The sequence below is a fragment of the Aplidium turbinatum genome, chromosome 10 (assembly GCF_918807975.1).
Source record: "Aplidium turbinatum chromosome 10, kaAplTurb1.1, whole genome shotgun sequence".
Taxonomy (NCBI): domain Eukaryota; kingdom Metazoa; phylum Chordata; class Ascidiacea; order Aplousobranchia; family Polyclinidae; genus Aplidium; species Aplidium turbinatum.
The window spans coordinates 9438428-9455355 of record NC_137481.1 but is presented as its reverse complement, the minus strand read 5'-3'; the positions used below and the strand labels follow the sequence as shown (position 1 = coordinate 9455355).

The 16928-nt window shown below is 38.5% G+C and overlaps 1 protein-coding gene across 1 annotated transcript; it reads right to left on the bottom strand.

Annotated features, from left to right (window-relative positions):
* Positions 1-8465: 8465 nt before the first annotated feature.
* LOC145778119 (protein Wnt-5b-like) lies at positions 8466-15848 on the bottom strand. Its single transcript, XM_082589533.1, has 5 exons — positions 15563-15848; positions 14399-14640; positions 12532-12674; positions 11933-12085; positions 8466-10364 (listed from the first exon to the last, which is right to left on the bottom strand). The coding sequence occupies exons 1-5, from the start codon at positions 15652-15654 to the stop codon at positions 9903-9905; spliced, it is 1092 nt and encodes a 363-aa protein (XP_082445659.1). The 5' UTR covers positions 15655-15848; the 3' UTR covers positions 8466-9902.
* Between the last annotated feature and the right edge of the window lie 1080 nt (positions 15849-16928).

The window sequence follows — 16928 nt, the reverse complement described above, 5'->3', positions numbered from 1 at the left end:
CTGGCATGATATAAATCCAAAAATTATGAAGTCGCTATTATGAAGTCGCTATTATGAAGTCGCCATTATGACAGTCGCTGTTTTGACAGTCGCTATCCGGCCTGGATGCCGTCAAACTCAACATCCAGTCGTTAGAGACAGATGAACTGTTTTGTGATATAACTTCGGTGGTTAACCCAGCTTGGGCTGATGATGTTAAAACTTTACCGCATAAACAAGATTTAAATGGTTTCCGTCATTTTCATGACGTGAATATGTTTCATTTGAATGATTGTAGTACTGTAGATGTACTGATTGGCAACGACAACGCTTATTTGATGTGGGCAAAAGAAGAATAACGTGTTGGTGAAAATCGTAGTGAACCGCATGCTTTACTCACTCCTCTCGGTTGGTTGGCTTGTGGTGGTAAGTCACCCTTAGAGGAAAGCGTTGCTAAAGTGTGCAGAGTGCAGACGTCTTCAGAGTCGGATGTAATCTCTGGCTTTCAGCGTAAAATTGAGTCTCGTGATATGGAAATAGCAGACCTGAATAAAGTCATTCAGGATTTGACGTTGCAAAATGAAACCTGTGAATTGTCTCGCAATGATAAGTTGGCTAGAGAACTTGTTGAACCGAATATTGAGTTGAAAGATGGTCGATTTGAGATACCTGTTCCGTTGAAGGAAGATATTGATCTACCTAACAATTTTGTGTTGGCGTCAGATAGAGCTGCTGCTTTAAGAAAGAAAGCTTTAAAACAACCTGAACTTCGTGATTTCCTTACTGACACCATGAAAGATCTTAAATCAAATGGCTATATTGAGCGTACTGGTGAACCAGAAAATGTCAAGGGATTTGAATGGTATTTACCATACTTTGTTACGTCACAATTAAAAAAGCGCATTGTTTACGATGGCAAGTCTGAATTTCGAGGAACTTGTGTTAATGATGTAATGTTTTCGGGTCCTGACTTGTTAAACCCTCTGGTAGATGTCTTGGCTAGATTTCGGCTTGGTAGATTTGGTCTCATGGCTGATGTGACTAAATGCTTCTTTCAAATAAAGTTACCCGAGTTGATAGAATCAGCTGAATTTCACAACGCCCTGAGACAGAGAGAGATAAACTGGGAATTTATACCTCTGTATGCTCCGGCGCAAGGTGGCGCCTGGGAGGCAATGGTTAAACAATTTAAAATTGCATTTTTTCACATTTTGGACTCTTCAATTCGTAAGCCCAATTTTATTGAACTGCTTACGTACACAGGCAGTGCCGTTCGGATCGTGAACGAACGCCCTTTGGTACCTTTGAGTGACGACCCTAGGGATTTTACTGTCATCACCCCTGCCTCACTTTTGACCCCATACTTAGACCCATACTGTGCTGTTGGGCAACCACATGATCGTGACCAATTAAGAAGGGATTATCGGTTCAATTTGTCACTTTCTCATCAGTTTTGGAGTAAATGGATCGATTTTTACTTGCCAGGTCTTCAGGGCCGGAAAAAATGGCTAAAAATGGCCGAGAATTTGGAGCCTGGTCAAATTGTAGTGGTAGGTTCTCTCCAGGACATTGGTAAACGTGGGAAGTATCAACTTGGGAGGGTGCATGAGGTAGTTCCACAAATTAGGAAAGGGAAGCCTGTGGTTCGTAGAGCTAAAGTTGCCGTCTGCAACTATGATGAGAGTACGGGGAAAGTGAAAGTAGACTATGTGTTGAGGGATATTTCGTGCCTCGCCCCCGTAAAGAACACCTAAGTGTTAGGGTTTGAGCCTGGTTTTGTCTGCGGTGGCCGACACTTGTCTGAGCCCAGAACAGTCGGTTATTATCGCAACCATTGTATATAGCGTCATTTTTTGCGTGTACCTACTACCTATGGTACCAATTTCATGTATCGTCGTGTTTATTCTTATTGCTGTTCATTCTTCGCATGCCCTTTGTATTTGCGTATTAACTTAAACGTGAGTGATTCAAACAATTTGTGTATCATGTGTTTTTATTCATTGGCTCACAATTGTCGTCAATTCTTTTTTAGTTATGCCATGTCAGACTGTCATAACTAGGGGCCGCTATGTTCCAGACGGTTGTTCGCCTGGTCAAACGTCATGTAGAAACCGTTCGGGTCTACTGAATATTACGTCATGGAAATTCCTAAAACATGAGCCAAAATTGCACCATCGATCGTAAGACCTGTGTCAAACCGGTTTAAACCTGTTTCAGTTTGAAACCTGTTTGGACATGAAATATTGCGTCACACGAACTGCTCTCGTGCCTTTGAGTTATCACAAATTTTTCTGATTCATTCTCGAAGTTGTTTGTTGGAAGTCGGTCGCACATTTAACTGGTTTATTTGGTGCTTGCTAGCTGGACAAATTCTCCGTCTTTTATCCAAGTAATCTGTATCGTAGTGACAGTTTTGGTGTACGGCATTGCATCTCAATTTCGATAGCCGCGGGCTAATTTTACAGGAATACACTTATTGAATAGACGTTTCAAGAAGTGTTTCTTTTTCGGTCACTATATGCAGACAAACGGATCCGGGAACTTTATGTTACAATTTTCCCACGAAGAGATTATGGTTTACCGCTGTGACCAATAGGCTATCCCAACAATGCAGAAGGGGATCTAGAAAAAAATTGGGAAAGGACCAGAACTTTAGCAAAGTAAAATAATTAAAGTTTATAACATAGCTAAATGAACAATACAATGCAAAACTTAGGCTAATGTCCAAATAAATGAAACAGACAAGGGGTGTGGGGGCTTCAGCAAATTTTGACAAATAGCCTATAAAATTGTTTTGGACACTTTTTGGCATCGATGCACACTTTGTCTTGTATGGAACCAAATTCATCAAATTAAAATTGGATTAAATTAAGGTAGATGTTTTGTTCAAAATTTAAGTTAGCCTACCACTTCAAAAGTTTTTTATTCACAGCAACAGAAGGATTTTAGTAATTTATTTCGTGAAAGTTTATAGCCTATAATGTGTTGTAGCCTTTCAGAAGGCTAGAACTTCGAAAACTTTACTTTTGTAGCCATCTACCCACCTTCACAGATAACATTTTTACTTCATAACCTATCTCGATTCACATTGAAATTTATCAATTTAATCATTATTAATTAACTAGGCTATTTGAGTGAACAGTGTATTATAGCCTACCTCGAAATATTGCATCATTACGAAGGCTTTTTTTAGACACAAAAAAAAGTTTTCACTCCCGTCTCTCTTAATCTTCAACTATGCTTGTTGCTTGCCCAAAATCGTCGAGATGAGCGAAATGTGGTTAAGAAAGAGAATTTTTTTTACAAAAATAGAAAAATATTGTAAAATTACAAGCCGAAAAACGCTGCACAGACTAAATAAAAGTGAGCCCCTAGTTAGAGATAGGCAGTGGTGCCGAAGTAGGGGGAGATGGGGGGATATATCCCCCCAATATTTTGGCAGCATCCCCCCCCCAATAATTAAAAAAAAAACTATTTGCTATGAAGTTGTACATCGATTTAGTTGTTTGCAAGCATCATCGATTTAGTTGTTCCACAAATAAACAAATCCGTGGCACACAATCTTTTGGCACATCGGGGTACTAAATTGTGGAGTGAATTGGATGAATGTATGAAAAGCAAACACCTTGCTTTGTTTAAAAAACTTTATAAAATTACCTTGTTAAATTCTTATTAAATAGTTAAAATTGTTCAGTTTAATTATTTTATCTACATGTAACCTCGTATTTGTGTACTTTGTGTTATTACCTGATATGATTCATTATTATGCTTATGTTTTCCTAGCTGGTCTTGATTCATTTTCCTACAAAACCTCATATGTTTCATTTCGATTTCGAAGCCACTGTTCAATCATGCTGTTTATTGATTTAGCTAATGTATAACTTGTAATGTCTAACGCTGCAATGTATGATGTCTGATGTCAGGCAGCACCTTGACTGGTTAACCGCAAGGTTGTTCGGTGCTACCAGACCTTTCTATTGCTATATTTTGATTTGTATGTAATTGTGTTGCTTTTTCTCGACTCGTATTAGAAAGGCAAATAAACAAACATCTCTCCCTCTCTCTCTCTCCAATTGCTGTTGTTTTTCTTTTTATTGATGTTTGATCACAGTTCTAAATTGTCTTGGATTTGACGCTGCTAGAGAAGGAAATTTCGCTGCAATTTAGGCAATGTCGCTATCAGATCACACTGGAAACTATGGAGCAAGAGATCGAGAATCCCATTACAGTTGCGACTAAGATTGTACAACGCGTACTGCATCCCAATTATGATCTACAACTGTAATAGCTGCTCTGTTACCAAAGCAAGTCTTGAAAGATTGGATGCCTGCCATCGAAGACATTTACGTGTCATAACTGGTCATACTTGGCCAAACAGTCTTATCTCGAACAAAAGCGTCTACAAAATATGCAACAGTGAACCATTGTCTTGCAAGATCTCCACCATGAGATGGAACATGTTTGGACACAGTCTAAGACTTCACCAGGACTCACCTCCCCAGAAAGCCCTTGAATTTGCAATAATTGGCAGCAAAAAGTAGCCTACCAAGGCCGAACCGGACGTCACCGTACCAACTTATTACAACTGCTGAGATCTGACATCAGAAAAGCTGGCCTGGGATCCCTGCTCAGCACACCACATCTCCATCGATTGCAAAACATCGCAAAGGACAAAACAGAATGGAGATCCTATCAACCTTGTTGAAAGACTGATCGAAGCCAGCAGATGCCAAACGATTTGGCTACACTGGTGGCGGAGACAGTTACAATAATAGAGAAGGAAGGATCGACCTTCATTGAAGCAAACTGCGGCCATTGTGCCCAACGAGATGGTTGTGCAGGGTGACACCGATACAGTCAACGGTGGTCAACTATCATATTATCAAGAAAACTTAGTCAGTGTCTACGCTAGAAGCAAAAATAAAAGCCTAAGGAATTTTAACAAGCTTAGTTAAAGCTGAAACATAATTTGGAATTGTGCTGATTTTGAAGTCTTTGTCACTTATGGAGCAATGTAGCATCACGCTGCAAGGAGAAAAGCTTGACATTGACTCTTGTGAAGTGCTGTTTCAGACCCTGAAAATCACTCTAGAGAAATATCGTGATTTGGAGTTTGAGAACAATTACAAAAATGCAGTTTCACTTTCAGAAAAATTTGCTGCTAATTTTATCACGCCTTTGCAAGCACCACGGCAAAGAAGAGTCCCTGAAGGATTGGGGAGAGGCTCAGTGGCAGCTACTGCGGACACTGAACTGCATTATGAAATACTTTACAATCAGTTCATGGACAGAGTTATCTCTGAACTGACCAAACGGTTTGAAAATAGCCTGAATTCCGATTCGGCAAAGTATAAAGAACTTGCACGAATTTTCAAGACCGGCGTAGTTCCTGAAATGGTCAAAAATTATCCAGAGCTGAATAACAATCGATGAGTTATCACATTGATTCATTCAGAAAGGCAACAGGAGCAAAATCTCTGTACGATGCTAAAAGAGCTTACCACAGCAGGCATTGTCCGAGCTGGAAAAACCTCTCTATTCTCAAATACTCCAGCTGATTAAAATCTTCTTAGTTTGCCCGGAAAGCTCTGCTGCTTGTGAGAGGTCGTTTTCCAATTTTCGTAGATTGAAAACCTGGCTGAGAAATACCTTGGGACAGGAAAGGTTGAATGCTAGCATTGCTTGCAACATTTACCAAAATATTCTTAATGACATCAGCATAAATGACATTACTAATGAGTTTTCAATGCGCACTATCGTAAGACGCAATATGTTCGGTTGTAACAAGTTCTTATGATGTGTTTGAAAGTTATTATTTTTGTCATAAAATTGCAGATGTTCTTCTGTAGCTTCGATTGTTTTCAGTCTCCTGACTAGTGACTTTGTCTTATAGTGACAAAGTCACTAGGCATCCATATGAAGAAAAGTATAACTTCTGTTTTTTTTGTAAAAACTAAGTATTCATTGGAAGGTCATAAGTTCGAAACCCGATGGAAATAGGCCTACCAATTTTTCTTTGCTTGTTTCTTAATCTTGCAGCAGCCATTCACAAGAGCACTGGTAGTACTTTTATCTCTATGATTTCTTATCTGTATATTATGCTGTTAGCAGCTAATTGCCAAGGTCCGGTGATTGTTTAATAAACTTAATACCAGTAGGTCTACCACTAAAATTGTGTATAAAAATTTGCATCCCTCCCAATGTTCAAAATTGTCAAAAATTTGATAAAATGTAGATTTATCCCCCCCAATCCTCAATTAACTTCGGCACCACTGGAGGTAGGTCCCCTGTCGGAGATTTGAAAAGCAGTAAAAAGGCCTTACATGAATTACTTAGTTATTGATTATCGAGATTTGAGGTATTTTTTATTTTTAAATAGTCAAAAAACACTACACAGATTAAAATGAGTCGGCCCCTAATCAGCCATTAGCCCTTCTCAGTAGGGTGGAACGGGTGTTAACACGGCTCTGATTGTCGGACCAACAAAAACTATCGTGTTAAATCAGCACCACAATCCAATCAGTTAGGTTTGTTCGCACTTGTTTGCTGCTAGCAATCTCGACTTTAAAAGCCTTCTGCACAGTCAGTCAGTATATTCGTTTGTTCATCACAGACACCGACGACAGTTTATTTATCGACAAATCAAAAAAAAAAAATCAGGACAAATAATTATGTTTGAAAGCGAAAGAACGTTAAATATTTCGAAATTATGAAACAAGAATTTGTAAAATGAAACAAAAAAGTTGCAATGTCAGCAAAAACGATTTTGCATATGATGCAAAAAAAGCGTGATGATTTAGATGTTAGAAGTTCGAATTTCATTTTTTTCGTAGAGATTTCATTCAAAAACTACAGAATTTTTTTGCGTAGCAATGCCGGATCAAATAATTTTAGAACAAGATGAAAGTGCAGAAACAACACAAAAAATTTAATTCAAGAATTTGTTAAAGTAGAAATGAAACTCACAGCATCACTGAAAAAACTGATGGTGTATTGGCACTAGCCAGGGGTGTAGTCATAGGTAGGAATTGGCTCCCATGAGGTATTTCAAATCTAAAAGCGTCAAAGCGTTCTCAGCGTCAACTGTCTGTCGCGCTAAAAGGAAATCCTTTACCATACACTGCAAACCCAACTTACCTTGAAGTAAAACTTGACCGGCAGTTGACCTAAAGACCCCACATCGAGTCACTCCGTGCCAAGGTTACCTCGCGAAATAACCTCTTGAGAAGCCTAGCAGGAACAGGATGGGGAGCCCGAGCATCAACCTTGCGTACAAGTGCACTAGCCTTGGTCTACAGCTCAGCCGAATATGCCTCAGCTGTGTGGAACCGCAGCAGACACACAAAAAAGATGGATGTATGCATTAATAACACCTTGCGCATCATCACTGGCTGTCTCCGCCCCACACCTACTGCTTATCTGCCAACTTTGGCTGGCATTGCTCCTGCTTATGTCCGTAGGGAAGAATCCTCTCACAAACTGGCTCTACATGCGAGACTCGATCCTCAACACCTTCTCCACAGTCACTCCCAAACAAATGGACCAGTCAGACCTCAACGCCTATCATCAAGGCGCCCATTCCATCGATATGCTACACAACTTGTGGATAAGAACTTCAGCTGCATGGAAACATGGGCCCAAGAATGGAACGAGCTGCCACATATCCCTCCCCAGTTTTCAGTTATGCCAGCACTCTCCATCTCTCCTGGAGCAGACCTCTCAAGAAAGGCATGGGTCACATTGAACAGGATCAGATGTGACGTTGGCTGTACTGGAGCTAATTTGTTTAGGTGGGGGTTGCATAATTCGCCGATATGTGTCTGCGGAGCGGTAGAACAAACAATGCAACACATACTCCACAAATGTTCCATCTTACGACCCCCAAGTGGAATCACTGGTATTCGACAACTGGACCCAACTACCGTATCTTGGCTGCACGAGGAGGCATTGCCAATCTAAGCTACTACAAGTCAAACGAGAGAAGAAGGTATTTCAAATAAACATTTCACTTTCTGTTGCAGCATCATTTAACAGAGTTTTACTGTTGATTTAGGCTGAAGGAACTCTGAGAACGTGCAATATTTTGGTAGTTTTTTTTTTTATTTTTCTGGGAGAAGCACCTCATGCCCCCTGTGGGGTTTTCACCTTTGTCAACTCAAGCAATCGTCCCATATCTTTGTTCTGCATCCCTTTTAAGATCCTTGAGAGACTGATCTGCGCTCATGTCAAACCAGTAATTGACAGGATTTGTAAGACTATTTTATCTGTTCATTAGGTAACTAACGAATAAGGTAGTCTCACTACCGTACGGTATTTCACAAATAGTTTTAATTAAATATTGTTGCCAGTAAGCACAATAATGGGCTAGAATACAAAGAATGTGTTTTAGTAAGCCTACTCTTAGCCTGCATAAGAACAGTCCCCTTACAGGCTGATCGTTTGTAGCTATCTAATCTTCAAAATTTTGGCTTTCAAATATAGTCAACTCTGTATCAATTATTTTTAATTTAGAGACATAACGCCATAAGTAAACAAACAAACATTATTAAAGTACAGTATCAAGAATTGCAAAAAATTTGTTTATCAAATCAAATGCAAACTCAAGCCTCAAGTTCTGGTAACACAAAGACTTGGTAGGACTCGCAACTTTACTAATAGAACCGCAATGGACTATTTTGTCAAAATCATTCATTGGTTATGTGCTGTCCAGGTCTCCAGGACATGAGCTATTACGATATTATACAAACTTTGAAGCTTATATAGGTTTATGCTTGCAAGGATCTACTGATTGCATACAAGCAACAAATCAAGCAATACAATTTCTCTGCTAGCCTTCTGCAACAGAAACGTACCCATGACGTAATGAACCCATAAAACAATAGAGTATTGTATACATAGCACCGCTTGCTATATCATAAACAGTGAAGTTTAATAAAAGATACCCAAGGCAAAGTCAAAGCATAATTTCTAGATATTGTAACTTGTTGTCAAATGTCAAAAACGTGTAGTAGAAACTAACACTGTACTGTATATTGACAAGTCGCAAGAAAAAAAAAATACTCGTTTCATCAAAATACTGCATTTATTCATCGTGATACCACGGCCGGCAAATCGGTTCTTTTTATCGATTCAACATCTGTAGACGTTGCATCAGTACAAAATTAATTAGTTTTCTTACTGGGATGGAAGAGAGCAATGAGCCAAAACGATTGGTGATACAGTAAGCTATATGCATTATGCAACCAAACATTAAAATAAATGACTACAATCCACATCCATCTATCCGACTGTTTATTTTAAACATATCGAAATAGACGCGATATTTTCAAAAACTAAAAACAAATGTTTCTAAATCTACATTTTTGAAAAACAAAAACGTGAAAAACAGGACACACTTTCAAGCAAAATCAAACAAATAAATAAGTGCGACCTACACCAACAATACTTTCTGTGTGAATCATGCTAAAGCGGTTTTATCACACATGATCCGGTACCCAGTTCAGTTTGTTTTTATTTCTGACCATCACAACGAAAAACAATATATGCCAAACATAGTAGAGGTCTAGAAAAAAGTAGAAGCGACAAAACGCGGATGTTGTAATGTGCATGATACCAAAACAGGACAATCAGTTTAAAATACGGCACGGTCGCAACACCTTAACAACCCAACTTTTATATTTCAAGATCTCTGCTCAGTATACAGTAGGCCTACTAATTCCGAGAGCATGCGTGTTTGCGAGGTAGGAAGGGTGAATGGAAGTGCGAGTTTCATCATTCTTTAGCGACTTCTCTCGGCTTCCAACCCAGAACTGTCATATTGAGAAGCTCTTTCGTACCCTCGACGAGAAAGGCTGCTGCAGGCAACAATATGCATGCCTGGACAAGTTCTTATATTGCAACAATGCCCACTTACGAGCAGTCGATCACTTGCAAACATGTCGCCTAACGGTGCGTTTGCATCTTTCACATTTCACAGAGCAACACCACTGGAATTTGCAGCGACATTTTTCAACCACTCGCACTCTGTACGTTTTGTAACCACGTGCACAACACATAAATCCACAGCCATCGTGTCCAGTTGAATCTTTTTTGCATTCTCGGCCTGTTGTGCCAAGAACACCAGTGTGATTATTTGGAAAACAATAGTCGGGAGAAGAGTCCAAATACACCAAACTGGTTCTTGGAATCTGGGTTCTGCGTGGTCCCTTTCTTAGCCGAAGTACTCCTCTGGAATTGCTACGAACTTCCACGGCGCTTGTGTACTTGTTTATCAGTTCATGACCTATTTCTCGGAAGCCGGGGATTTGCATCCAGCACGTCTTGAGACTGCACGATCCTGACACTCCGTGACATTTACATGATGGTCGCGCTGATCTAACTGCAACCTGAAGAAGAAAAATAAGTTTTTATTTGCATGGCGAGGCAAATCAGGCAAAATAAAATGCAACATGTTGACTTTAACGTAAAAAACGTGTTTCTTTTTAGGTACAAAATAAACCCCACAAATTGCTTTCAGCGGTTGATTGACTCATATCTATACGCTAAATTTATACCTAATGGCATTATTCTGTTTATACATTGTGTCAGGTAAAGTAAGAAAATGCATCAGCAGCCTTCATACGGTAGTTGTGTTTTTAAATAATTATATACTTTACTTCACAAAAAATATTTGCATCCCTTAAAATTTTGTTGCCCCTTTGAATTTTTCAGCCTTTGTGCATTTTTAATGCAAAGTATATATCTTTGTGACGCATAATGACATCGCTTCAACGTCAACAAACAGAGCAACGTCAAGGAATGCACAACCGAAAGATAAATTTGATTAATCCTGCCGATTGACTATTCTCCCAAACGAAACATTTTCAGTCAGTTAGTCGCTCACACAACTTGTATGAAACTTCTTTAAATACTTTAAAATTTAGCTGGTTACGCCCTGTTTGAATTTTGACGTCAAGTGAAACAGTATTCAAAAATGGCCGCAATAGAAAACAAGTCACTGCTTTTTTAATTCTTAATTTATAACAATCGCTCCTTCCTTGAGACTCAACGGATACTGGTTAATAAAAACTGGCCAATAAAGTTATATCTGCTCTGTAAGCGAAGCATTACGAGCAAGTCGAGCGTGTGATCGAATCGGTCTCGGCGGTTCATTCTCATTTTTCTTCAGGACATCTAATCGAAATGCAGAGAAATGAATTATACAGGCTTGATCAAGTGTGTAATTAAGTATCCCAAATGTGTGCTTTCAATGGATTGTGCACACAATCACACAAAAGAGGAGCCACTAGTATGACTTACATGATGCTAATTCAATATCAGTGTACGTTAGTTAAACGCAACGATTCCAAAGGCAAATATGAATTTATTGATTTGGCAAAATCAAGACTAAATTCTATTGACACAAGACCAAAAACCAATCAAGATTGGATCCACCTGAATTAAATTGGGAAATTTTTAATGAACGCTGGGAATGAACTCAAAGCAGATACCGCATTGTGCAACCAATCAAAATGTTGGAAGGCTGGGATGGCTATTATACTAAATTATTTGTCACTGTTGAATCTATAAACAATAAAATCTGTTTTTTCCTAGAGTACAACTCTTTAATTGTTTAGATATTCGAGTGTTGCCATGTACAAGGGTCGTTGAGAGGATAATTTGTGCCGGGTACCAATGAAATCCACTGGGCCCTAAATCTAGACATTTCTAAAAATGCACTGTATCCAAAAATACACGTTGGTTTCTTTAATTTTCTGGACCCCTTGGAAAAGATGCCGGCCCCTAAAATCATCCCAGACCCAGGTCCCAAATTACTCTTTGGATCCCCCGTCCCTCCTGTTACTGGCCATGTATCATTGTGACGTTACGAAATAATGCAAGCAGACTACTGTCATTCAGCGAATAGAAACAATCATCCTCAGCAAACATGAAATAATTTTGGAAACACTCGTACCATTCTTCCGGCTTCATTATTGTGCATATTCATAGCCTTCCTTGCGCGGTCCTTTGATCTTCTTGGAGAAGCGTTATCGCGTTCTCTTGCGTCTATGAACTCTCGTGCGAATCCATATGCGTATTCCGTATTATCGCCGCATCCGCCCCAACGCTAAGAACACAAAAATTTAAAGATATTGAAAAATTGAAGCTCTCAGTGACATGGTAACGCATTTTCTCCACAATTTTTTTCAGTGAACCGAAATAAGTGTTTTATGTAAATTAACGTTCGAAACATTTACTACAAAAAAGAATCTAGATTTAAATCAACATAACTTATAAAAATGTAAGTTTTTGAGATTATTGTCTTCTTTCGAATGAAATAGGACTGTAGATGGGGCATTCAAAAACGACATGGTCAGCAGTTTATTCTTCCGCGCCGCACTCGCAGGCCGATGAGGGAGCCAAACCCGCCTGTACACATTGGAATAGAAGCGGTCGACTCCTATTCGAATTCTATTGAGCTTGACCCAAGTCGGCAGGTCCAATGGTCCATACAAGGTGGAGCGCGCCACCAGTTGAGGTATAAACCAAGTATTATACAAAGTATCAACTCACCCAATCGGAGTCTAGGCCATTGGGTCGACCAACAGAGCTACAGCCGCAATGGTTTTGCAATTGCTCGTTTTTGCAAGCTCTAGCTACAGCTACGACAACTCCAGCAGCGGACACAGCGTATGTGAATGCTGTTTCTTTGCTCCCTGCAATTCAAAGCAGAGTCGTTACAAATCACCGCAAAATGCAAAGATATTTCTATCCTTTGAAAAGCAGCAAGTATCTTTATAATGAAAGTCTTATGATAGGATAAGACTTTCAGGGTAGGATAGTTAACTTGCGTTTGAAATTTGTGTACAGAAAAAAATGTTAAAAATTTTTTAAATTTTTTTGTATTTGTCGAGGTGCTAGGTCACTTGCAATTATTGTTCTTTTCGATGGTTGATTTGAAATTTAAACGGTCTCGGCAAAATACCCAACAATTTCGTGGAATATTTGACCTAGTCTTATCGTTTAAGGCTTTCAAGCTTATAAAGTATCGTTTTATGTGACTTGATTGAAGCACACTGTCTTTCCTAATAGATTTTTTAAAAATCACATAATAGATTTGCAACCGAGTTGACAGTCCGCCCAAATATATCCAATTATTTCGCGAGTTACTACACTAAACAAGGTTGTTGAACAAAACGAAAAAAATAGATATTGAGGTTGCTAGAAAATTAGCACTGTCGCTTTTAGCTTTCAAGTGAACAGCTGCCCATGGTGTTATTGTAACGTTCTCCGGCGACAATAAGGTTCTCTCAGCTAACTGACTCAATGCGGTAAACATTTTACGACTTCTTTGTGCACGCAAATCTGAAGGTCCAATTAGTACATGAGTTTTGATAAATTATGTCTTAGAAGGTTTAGTTTAACATCGGCGTTTGTAACAAAGTCAACATTTGGCAAGCAAGAAGTAGACTACTGGAGTACTGTTATATTTAACGTGATAGAACAAAACAATGATCCAGTGCACATGAACACTGTTGGTAAAATAAATGCTCACAGTTTTTGTGAATGATCATCAAACAACGAAAGCCTTTTTGGTCAATGCAGCATAATCCTTCATTAAATTTGAACAAATCGCAGCTGGTTGTTGCGACAAAGATGCTGCTAGTCAAAGCACTTTAAATTCTTGGGCTTAACTCAAACCCAGTTGAGTCAATGAAAATTTTTATTTCTCATAAACCTTTTATGGCTTCTGAAAAACCAGATATGTGGGTAGCTTAAATTTCATAGCAACCGGAGCTTAAATTTCATATATTGTAGTGTGGTGTGACAATGAAACGGCTTTTTGAAGATGACATGATGCAAGGCATATTCACGCGTAGTTCCAAAACTATGCTATTTGATGCTTGATAGGTTATAGGAGCTTATTTGTGAAACAATGCATTAGAAAAATTTGATCTCATGAAGGAACACAAAAATTAGCCGTCATCGTGTCAAGTCGTTTAGGACACAGAAGGTGTTTACAGCAATAAAAATGTTAGCCTACATTTTATTTCATCACAACAGAAACTTTCAATTAACGTTCCAATACGATAAGCCGTCGTCAGCTAATAACCAGTATTCTATCTGTAGATAATGATAACATTTGCAAGATATTTTACTCAAGCAGAAATGTGGGTAAGAAAACAATGACAGGATGCCTAATTCCTTTGCAATGTTTACTGATCTCCGATTACTTGGCCTAAAGTTTTTGAGACGAAGATTAGTTAGCAGTCAACCGAACTGAAACAACGTGAAACTGTCACATTGACAGAATGTGTGATAAACACATCTTAAGCCTAATGTGATTTACTAAAGAGTTGAGAAACAATCTCCTCAAAGGTCGAAAAACAAAACGACAAAAAAAATTGCTTTCAATCGTAAGCAGCAGTGTGTCCCTTACCAATTTTGAGAACTTTTCCGAACACGCTGTCGTCTTTCACGGTTGAGCAATTCCATCGTTCGTTTTGAAATTGAAATTTACATTCATTGATGCCCTCGTTTGCACCTTCGCTGACATACTGCATGTGATTGCTATACTTTTGACAAAGTGCCCGTTGATTCCTTGATAAAGTGTCTAGTGTTCCGCAGATGGGACTTGTTCCAAGGATAAGGGTGTCCAATATTGGGTTGTTTGCTAAAGACCTACAAGCGAAGATAAATTAGCCAAGTGTTCCAGAATTTAGGCAAATTATAAATTGAAAGGACATATATTGATGCAATAAAGAATTTTAAAATTTAAAAGTTTTTATGAATATACCAGGTTAAATATATTTTAACATGTACTCTCTAGAACTCTACCACCTATTCACAGAATTATCCGTCCTTAAAAACTACATCGCCAAGCGCTTCAGCATTGGTCAACGGTTTCATAATGTTGAGATTTTACTCCCGCTTTAAGACTAACGTGCACCGATCTTGTTTGAATTGGATTACAAAATCAAAAGTGTAAGAAATCAATTCAAACATGTCTATTTTTGTCATTTTCATATTATTATTATCATTATCATTGCTCTTTTAAATTTTCTCCACAGTTTCGCTTACAAAAACCTGATAAAAACGATGCAACGTTTACTAAAAAGCAACCAAGCAAAAACATGGATTTTTAAGATTTGTTCAGCAAGATAAAACTTGCAAAAATAGACTGAGCAATAAGTTTATAATAAAGTTCTTTTTTCCAATACCATTTGCATATTTTCCTGCATAAATTCTGGCACTTTTCTGTTTGTATCGTTGAGCTATTAAGATTCCAAGCTTGAGTTTATTGTAGACAGTTAAACTTGTAACTTGACAAAAGCAAACTGCAAGTTTTGCAGTTATTTTGTTAAAGATATTCTTAAACTACACGTGCGAGTGCTTTTCACTTATATGAATAAAATGATTATTGGTTTCAAACCAATAATTTATATTTTGTTGTTTCTCAGAGAAGCCTCGACGTTCGAAAACTCACGCCCTATCGATCGCATCGATAAAGTAAATAAAAGCCCTCACAAACACGTCAGTCCCCAACAAAGATCCCAAGTTTACAAAATATAGTACAAAGTAAGCTGAGAAACATCAAACTTACCACCAGTGAGCTCCAACGCAGGAAACCATTGAAGCAGCAACCCAAGCGAAGATCAGGGACAGCATTCGATTTTGTCGGGAAAATAGTTGCATTTCTACGGTCAATTAAATAAACGTTTTCGAAGTAATGCAAATATCTGCGCCTTTCACTATAATCCAAAGATTAGTGGTTGATCTTCATACACAGTCCCGAAAAAGGAAGTAATTTTTCTTTAATGCAAATACGACAAAACCAAAAGGACTTTTTATACAATAAACTTATTCAAAGTTTTTTTAGCTCTGACAGTTGACTGTACCTGTGGCGAGAAACAAAAATGTAGCCTAAATAGATTTTAAGATAAGGCTGCAAATACATAAAGCTAATATTTATAAAACGCCGGTGAATGCCAAATTATTCTTTAAATATCAATAAACTACAAAGGTCGATGCACGAAATCTTTTCGCAAGGATAAATTATGTGATATACATATCATGGAGTGTGTTGGGACCACTACAAACTAATACAGTATTTTACAATTAATAACAGTTATTTGTCACTAAGCTAAGTTGAAAGAAACACGTCCACTTAATCCCCCTCCCCCCCCCCTGGAATACATGCTCGTGGGTTGAAAATACGCTCGCGCATATAAAACACAGCTGTTTTCATCTTGTTTTGAATCCCATTCAACAAAAATGGGTTATTGATGGCAAGCTAAACCTGTGGTTTTCAAAAACTAATAACTATGAAAATTTGCTATATTCTTTCGGCACCTTGTCTATAACTTCAAACAAGCAATAACTGCTAGCAAACAGTCACACCACTCCCACTATGCTGATTCTGATAAAATGATCGTGCTTAGCTTTCGAGTCTTCAACGCTTGTACGGGAGCGTTTTTCTCTTGCTTGTCCTGCTCGCTTGTTTTCAGCTCAGTCTGAGCGGCCGCCAAAACATTGATTAAAACAAAAGCGAGAAAAATTGTGGTAGTCACAGATAACACAATTTCTACCATACCACGTTGTCTTGCGCTTAATTGTTACAGTTTTATTTATTGTCGCTCTACAACAGCTAAGGTCTTTTAGCGACAGGGCTCATTGTTAATTTTATATTAGGTTTACGAGGTCATCACGTTATTAGCTGGCTTGTTCTCACCGCGTTGTGCAAGAAAGAACACAACCGTACCGTTTTTAAAGTCTTCGGTTTCACGGTTTGACCTGACATGGAATCGACCTCAGATTTATCAGCACCAGAGGCGAAGGCGAAACCACTCGGCTACTGAGCTGGTCTTGTCTAGTGCTTACCCAGCCAGCAAATCAGTTTTTTTTTTAATAGTTACACTTTTGTAGCCGAGACGTTAAATCAATGTAAAGGACTGATTAGACATTGTATT

Coding starts and splice junctions, on each gene's coding strand:
- LOC145778119 (XM_082589533.1), bottom strand. CDS start 15,654: ATGCAACTATTTTCCCGACAAAATCGAATGCTGTCCCTGATCTTCGCT. Junction 14,641..15,562: donor TGCGTTGGAGCTCACTGGTG/GTAAGTTTGATG, acceptor CTTCGCTTGTAG/GTCTTTAGCAAACAACCCAA. Junction 12,086..12,531: donor ATGGCCTAGACTCCGATTGG/GTGAGTTGATAC, acceptor TTGTGTTCTTAG/CGTTGGGGCGGATGCGGCGA.